At 41.3% G+C, this 7,695-nt stretch overlaps 1 protein-coding gene across 15 annotated transcripts in view; it reads right to left on the bottom strand.

Moving 5' to 3' along the window:
- mecom (MDS1 and EVI1 complex locus) overlaps positions 1 to 7,165 on the bottom strand; it is a 204,964-nt gene extending 197,799 nt beyond the window's left edge. For 7 of the 15 annotated variants that reach the window (XM_065280685.2, XM_065280691.2, XM_065280686.2 and 4 more), the window contains exon 1: positions 6,696 to 7,163. In XM_065280685.2, coding sequence (XP_065136757.1) covers positions 6,696 to 6,732 — 37 coding nt within the window. In that variant the 5' untranslated portion in view covers positions 6,733 to 7,163. Of the gene's footprint in view, positions 1 to 6,695 lie in introns of all 15 variants that reach the window. The other 8 variants (XM_065280687.2, XM_065280701.2, XM_065280692.2 and 5 more) reach the window with 3 other exon arrangements.
- Between the last annotated feature and the right edge of the window lie 530 nt (positions 7,166 to 7,695).

The raw sequence follows: 7,695 nt of genomic DNA, 5'->3' as shown, positions 1-7,695 counted from the left end.
ATATACAACAGACATGTTTCAAGATAAAAGGTTCCCAACTTTTCTGCTTTACCTGTAAACTGACAGCAAACTGTGCAAAATATTGCATTGTTTCTTTCGTTGTGTTTTACCCAAGTAAATGTCTGCTTACCCAATTGGGCAAGTGACAACACTTTTTACTGGCCTGAACGTCTCTCACGCTTGAACCGGGCCACTGGGCAGTCCTAAATGCTGAGCCCTGTATTGTGTTTTATTGTGCTACTTACAGGAGCTGTATTTTTTAGTTATGAGGGCTTAAATCAATACAAACCAACTGCAGTTTGATTGATATTAATTGAAATGCACAATCAATAAAAAAGGAACTCATCTCATTTTGGAATCAAACTCTTAATTGTTTTTTTTAAACGTCACAAACTTTTTTTGTTGCTAACCTGCATGAATCTTAGTACCTGCTGTACTACTGCTGTCCTGTGTCATTAGCTGCACGTACATTGTTCCCTCCCTATTTCCAGAGGATTTTACCTACAGTATAAAACATGCCATAGATCGCAAACCCAATCACGAAACACTTGACAAATAGAGAAAGTGGGTACACGATCCAGATTGCGAGACAATCATACACAATACCACCCCAGATCTCCCACACGCTTACATACATCTAAACACAATGCAGGTAACTCTCAGGAATACTGATTCCATCTAAACACACACACACACTTGCATTCACACAGACAATAGCTGAAGGGTGGTACCCGCTCAACCAACAAGCAGACAAATAAAGTCAACAGCATGCACACCCGTTAATAAAAGTTTGATTTACACACACGCATATTCACCGAACAAAAATATGCTCGGTTTTGGGACTGCATGTAGATAATGACCTCAACCTTGGCACACGCCCTGGGCAGACTGTCGACAGCAAACTGGTGAGCCTTTGTGTGTGTTCGTGTGTGCCTGTGTATGTGCTCATATCTTAATCAGAGACAGTTTGACCTTAGGAGTGAGGGCAGGGAGAGTTTTACTCATTGTTCTGCGCTGGTACTGGTTTCCCTGCGGTAAACACAACCGAAAGGTTCCCAGGCCTCGCAAGCGCGCACACACTATACCCATTATGTCCAACCGGCACCCAGGCTGCACGTCCGACCCTTGCTCTCATTCGGACTCTCTTTCACACACCTATACACACAAACCCATATTAATTCTGTACAAACATTTAACCCAGACTCGTGAAGGACACACCCTTGAGGGCCGCCAGGCACCACAAACAGAATCTGATTATGATTTACCTGCTTCTTCCACATTACAAGTCAGACTCGTTCAGACGTATCTTCACTGAATCTACATAGAAATCGAGGGAAATAAACTTTACAGTGACCTCTAGTTTGTTCTGCAAGGTAAACTCATAAACAAAAAAGCAAAGAGGGCGCGCTGCACTGTAAGTCTCTGAAAGTTTAAGGATTTCCTTGAAGCATAGATAGCTTGAGGTAGTAAATAACCATATAAAAACCTAGAACGCCCTAGCAACCACAAAGCAACATATTAACAACTCCTAAGCAAGCTCACAGTAATGGTTATAGGCAGACACGCAGAGGTCGCCCAAGCAATGAGGCATAAACGTCTACGGTGGCCTAATCCCCAACTTAAGATTTTTTTTTTTTTTAAATAAATCATTTTAGTTACTAAAAACCCTCCTTGAGCCTGAAACGGTGTGAATCGTGATTCCTCTTCTAGTTAAGATGAGTCAAGACCAGTCAAACAGTGACATCTGATGGTTTCGGGGGTGTTGGCTTGACACTGACTTATTACTAAGTCTGCGTTCTGTTTGATTCAGTCTGACTTCAGTCAGGCCCGAGGCTGGGTAAACTGATTCAAAACCTGTCGCTTGGGGATAAACGTGACTGGACCCACAGAACAACAACCCCCATAATTCCCTCTGGACGAAAACGACATAACCATCAGTCACACCAATCAAATCTCCAAATAAACATCCTTATGCCCTGACCCCTGACCAATCAGAGCAGAAGACAAATAAACTGTTGACCTGGCTGTTTCAATTCACTCTCAGTAGTCGCAGACACTCGTTGAGTCATTATTAAGAGAGAGAGAGAGAAGCAGGGAGAGAGAGAGCTGTGGTATTATAGGGGTGTTGATGGATGAGGGTAACTGTGTTATTGTCATTTACGTCCCACTCCTTCCTCTCTCACATATACAAATAATCACAGAAACTCGTGTTTCTCGTCGCCTTCTACCTGACGCTCTCACGCACAATTTAAAACATCATCATCATCATATGAATCTCTTTCATAATTTCATCCCTTTCTCTTTTCTGCCAGATGAAATCTCACACAACCAGATAAGAAGTTAATTTCCCAGGACATACGCAGACCTTTCGGCTAAACCCGGCGGCTTCTGGCTAATCAATCAATCCTTTGAGAACACGCGATCAATCATGATCAAAACCCACAGTGGCTCGCAACTCTCTCAATCTTACACTCTCACAAACGCAGATGCACACACTCAATGCCTGGGAACGCCACCCTTGTTTCAGACTGACCCTATCACAGCCCACTGTTTTACCCATAATTAACTCATCTGTCACCCCGGCCGGGTGTCTTAAACAAAAAATAAGCGTTTTAGAAATGAGCTAAGCGCACCAACTCATGGAGATGCAAACAGTCCAAGAGAGACGCACAGGAATTTCTACATCGAGTCCCCACGGGAAAACTTCACAATCCCAGGAACTCAACTAAAAACTTTGTAGTACATCATGCCAGGGGTGGGGGGAAAAGTAAATATTTACTCAAGAGGTAAAAAATTGAGACATGAATATAGTAGATTTATACTTTTTCAAAGTGCAGACAGATATAAAGATATTTTGTCTGTCTTTTCTTCGCAGTGAGCCTAAGAAAATAGGTTATGGCCAGACGTGGTTCACAATTCACATTTGTTCAACTCTGTTTACGTTTATGCACTTGGCAAACGCTTTAAGTGCATACACATTTTGTGTGTTTCCTGGGACTCGAACCCATGACCTTTGCGATGGTCTACAAATTGAGCTCCAACTCTCAGATTCACTGTATATGTTTCGCTCTCGTTTTTTAAACCGACCTGATCCGTTTAACCCGTTTTGAATAGGCTCGATAATGAGGCGAGGGCAGCGGACGCGGGACGGAGCAGCACGGCCCATTGCACAATGCGGAATACAACGAGTGCCCGGTCGCGCGCTGACAGGAGGAGAGTATATGCTCGCGCGCGGAGCTTATTCTCACGCGCTTCACTCACGCGGAATGTCACATTGTTAAATGTTGAGCTCCGTCTTTTTTTCCTTTTGCTGAGTCGGGGTGTTTCTCCGTTGTTTGGACATTTTCACGGTGAACCGAGTCACATCAAAGTCAAAACAACAGACGTGGCGTGAAACCGATGCTGTTGAAGACGCACATCCAAGCGCACAAACGAAAGACTTGCTAAACGTGTGCAGCTTAAGGATATTTAGGCGCAGTAGTGCACAGAAATAAAAAAGTTTCTGAATGTATATCAAATAGGCTACTTGTATTTTAAAATAAATGATAGTTGTCCTAAAAAAATAAAGCACAAAAAGTGTAAACACAAAACAAATATGCAAGGATAAAAACTTATTTTACAGTCAGTTGTCTTACATTATTCACGTATGACTTAAAGAACAGACATTATTAAATCACAAATGTACAAATGCGTAATTTTTACAACCATAAGTATGTCTGGCAGATATCAATGTTTAAGTTGCTTGTGCAAGTAAGCTTCTTATCAGGTCCTGAACTCATTCATTCACAATACAGACATTTACATTTATGCATTTGACAGATATTTTATCCAAAGCACTTATAGTGCAATCAAGTTATTTATTTTATCAGTGTGTTCCCTGAGAATCAAAAGCTCAATCGTTGTGCTGCAAAAACGCAGTGCTTTATACAATTAAGCTACAACAATATAGTCTGACCCCTGTTAGTTAAATGTCATTATTTATGCCCACACGGTGTAATTTTACCATATTCGCAGTAAACCTGCAACATCATGCCCATGGATATAAGAGAGTTGGCACTGTAGGGCGAAACATTATAGACAATTTAAGACTGTTGGACCTGTAGGTGAAATGTCCGGCACTGCTGGCCAAATCCACGTCTCGTGCACACACCCTAACTAAACGACTGACTTTTATTAGCTTTCCAGCTCACACACATCACTTGGAGCGCGCGCGATTAGAGTGTTGCGCGCCGAGCAGAGGCCACGAGGAGCGGGCTTTAATTTTTTTTTTAAGGAAATTAAGCCCGTAGCTGTTCAGTCTTGAACTGTGCGCGTTTTATCGGCAGACAGACCCCGTTATGAAGAGTCTGGGAATTTAAATATTAAGTGTTGACACAGTGCAGGGACTGGCGTGAGGCCAGAGTGGCCAGAGTCTCGCGGGAAAGTTGCGGTTCTCGCCAGCCAAATCATTCTCTCCCTTTGACCTAATAGGCAGAAATCATCTTACATCTTGAGTAAATAATTTTAAATGTACCCATGTCAGATAGTAAATAATCGATGTCGAGGGCCTTGACTATAAAGTTTAAAATCTGTAAGCTTGCGCCCACAATCAAACCAATTAGTTATAAGAAATGCATTGTTATTTGTGTATCTGTCAACCTGTCTGTTTTGACGCAGTGGTGTGTTTCTGTGAAATTTGTTTCTCCATGTGGTGTAGGAGATTCCTGTTGCTCTGAATATTAGGACAAAGTGACCGCAAACAAATGTTTCCTCCTTTAAAAAGTCTACATTTAACTCCCTCCTATGATTTATTACAACAATAACAGTTCAAATCATAAGACATATTCCAGTAACTTTTTTTTACTATTACTATTTAATATCCATGACTACATTTCCGCAGTTTATGTAGTTAGTACTGATGTAGAACATTAAGCACTGCAAGTTATTCACATAAAGATTAAAATCTAATGGAAAATTCAAACGCCGCATACAAAGTGGAGCTATTATGCTAATGATCTGTAAATATCAAAGTTTAATATCTGAGTAAAATAGTTTGTTGTGAAATGGTTCTCATAAAACGTGCATTTATATGTGGAAATGTTATAAATAATGAATAGCCCACATGGTGCAAAATAACAATAAAGAAATAAAGCTGCATAGGTCTGGGCACGCGCGTGTGTAAGCCCGTGGATAGAAGAGAGTGTATGCACGTGAGCGCGTGTTTGACAAGTTGCTGGTGTGCGCAAAAAAATCTCTGACTGTACAATGGCAGGGCATAGGGCTCGAGAAGCAGTTTATTGAACGGATAAGACCCGCGCGACCCCTGTTTCTGTCCAGACGGGGCGCGCAGTGTCTAGCCCATCATGGTGCTGTCGACAGGAAAGGAAACAATAATTCAAGAGCAAAACGATCCTTTACTTGTTTTCATTGCTTCTTTTCTTACCTTACTGTACTTCTTTCGAACTCCATTAATTAGCTTCCAATGTCTATTAATTTCCTAACAAATAGACACAAAGTATGTACTTTCTTTTGAATTTTTTTTATATAATTTTAAAAATAATTTATTTTTGTTAATGCATATATAAAATAATAAAGACATGCATTCTTTAAACTGGGCCTGATATATTTTGTGCAATTAAAACAAGATTTTAAGCTTTACTAACACAGTGAAGAATTAACTCAAATCTTGTGGAATATTTGCATGGATTTCCGTGGCGTGGACCACAATGAGAGTTTATTGGAAAACAGCAGAAGGGAAAATTGCTCGAATCAGAAAGTCAGCAGCCTGCTGCGCTGGGGGGGGGGGGAGAATTATTCACAGACCTGAGCGAAATACATTCGTTCCGAATAATTCCAGTGCGGAGGGGAACAACTTCCCACTTACCCACTTGATGTTCAGTTTCTGCGTTTGTGCTTGTGTTGTGGCGTGGCGTGGCAAAACACACACACGCATTGAACGTCAACTCAAACAAGCGCCAAAGGCAACCCGTAATCAAAAGCTAAGATTACAGTCCACCGTTTAAAGTGCCATTACAAACAAAAACATTTCTCCGGGCTGTTCATACCGGAACACAAATTCATAACGGGATTTGATCACTTGTTGCACAACCAGCCTTAACAATTACACAGAAAAAAGTGCGATGTTAATGCATCACGCAATTAAAAATACTTCAAAGCATATTTACCCAAATCCAGTTAAGCTATGGCACACGTGAAATTCATTGAAATGCCAGCCGTAACATCAGCTGTAAGCTACCTGTTTGCATTGAAAAGCGTGCCTCCGCATTTGCCTTTCTGTTGTCGACTATTATGGGGAAGCTGTCTTATCAAAGACGCGGCTGTAAATTGATGTGACCGGAGCCTTAAAACCTTTGACTAACAGCGTTGTTTTAGCATACATACTTATAGCATCATAGCGATCGGTATTTGAATACAAAACGCGATTACAACATGCAGCGCGTAAAGTTTGTGCGGCACGCGCAACTTTTGTCACTTCACAGCCTCGGTTTACAATGTCCGACCGCGCGCTACGGTTCGCGTTTAGCTCTTTTTTAACTCTCACAAACTCAAAAGTACGAAAACAGTCCGCTGACACGAATGATCAGAGTGCTATCTGTAACTGTTTTAAAATCGAAAACTCGTTATACGTTATATGCAGCATACACATGTACAAGATGGCAGTTTGAAAAGGGCTAAAAAGGAGATGTTGCACCTACCAGTGGCCAGTTTCCTTGCCCTGCCTTTGGACCTCATGATACCCGTCTTTTGGCGTAGGTTTGTCGGATTTTTTCTCGAATCTTTCCTCCTTTTTCTTTTTTCCTCTGTCCTTTTTCTCTGTGATTCTCAATCCACACTATCTCTCCAGCATTGTCAGTTTAGACACCTTCGCACATGCGCACACCCCCGAGCTGCCAGCATCGCCAAAAAAGTTTGGAACGATTCATCACCCAAGTATTACGGATCTTGTCAGATTGCAATAGGCTGCGAGATCCCTCTCGTGTCAGATCTTCAGAGATCAGTGGGCGCGGGACGGAGCCATTCGCGACCTCCGGGTCCACGAGGAACCGGAGACATTAATTATAATGAAACAGTCTCGAGCGTCCAAGGCGCCCGGTCGTTGTGCTTCAAATGAAGACGCATTAATCACTCTTCGGGTAAATGACTATTGCAAAACGTTTTTATTAAACGTTTTATGTTGTTTAATTGAGATCTGACTATCGTTATGATTTTATGAAATTAGTAAAAAAAAAAAGGGAGAAAAACTTTCACTTCTCCCCTCCTCCTTCAGTCCGTGCGTGGGCAGTCGGCACCGAGGGCAGCCCGTTTGAATTTTTTTCTTGCGGCACTGACAATTATTAATCTATGAAGTTCTCCATGAATGTGCGCGTGCATACACCAGGCATACAGAGGGTACATTCACTCACGGGCTAAATTTTCATTCCATTTAAAGTCTCAAAACGAAAATAAATTATTTCCGATGCCTATATTCTGGATTAATAACGTTTAATGTTGTAAAAAAAAGTAGCCCCACTGCAGAATTATTCATGAGCTTAGTTTTTTGTTCATGTAAAACCAACAGTGACTTTTTTTTGATGGGTTTTGGGACGCATTTGTGTCGGTGCCCAGCAATGCTCATTAAATTAAATAAATTAGTTGCGTTATTGGTAATATAGGTTATAATGAACATATTAGATATTATGATTTATTACTTTATTA

This window comes from Paramisgurnus dabryanus, chromosome 8 (assembly GCF_030506205.2).
Source record: "Paramisgurnus dabryanus chromosome 8, PD_genome_1.1, whole genome shotgun sequence".
In the NCBI taxonomy this organism is placed as follows: Eukaryota; Metazoa; Chordata; class Actinopteri; order Cypriniformes; family Cobitidae; genus Paramisgurnus; species Paramisgurnus dabryanus.
The sequence above is the reverse complement of the archived record's forward strand: the minus strand, read 5'-3'. Positions and strand labels throughout refer to the sequence as shown.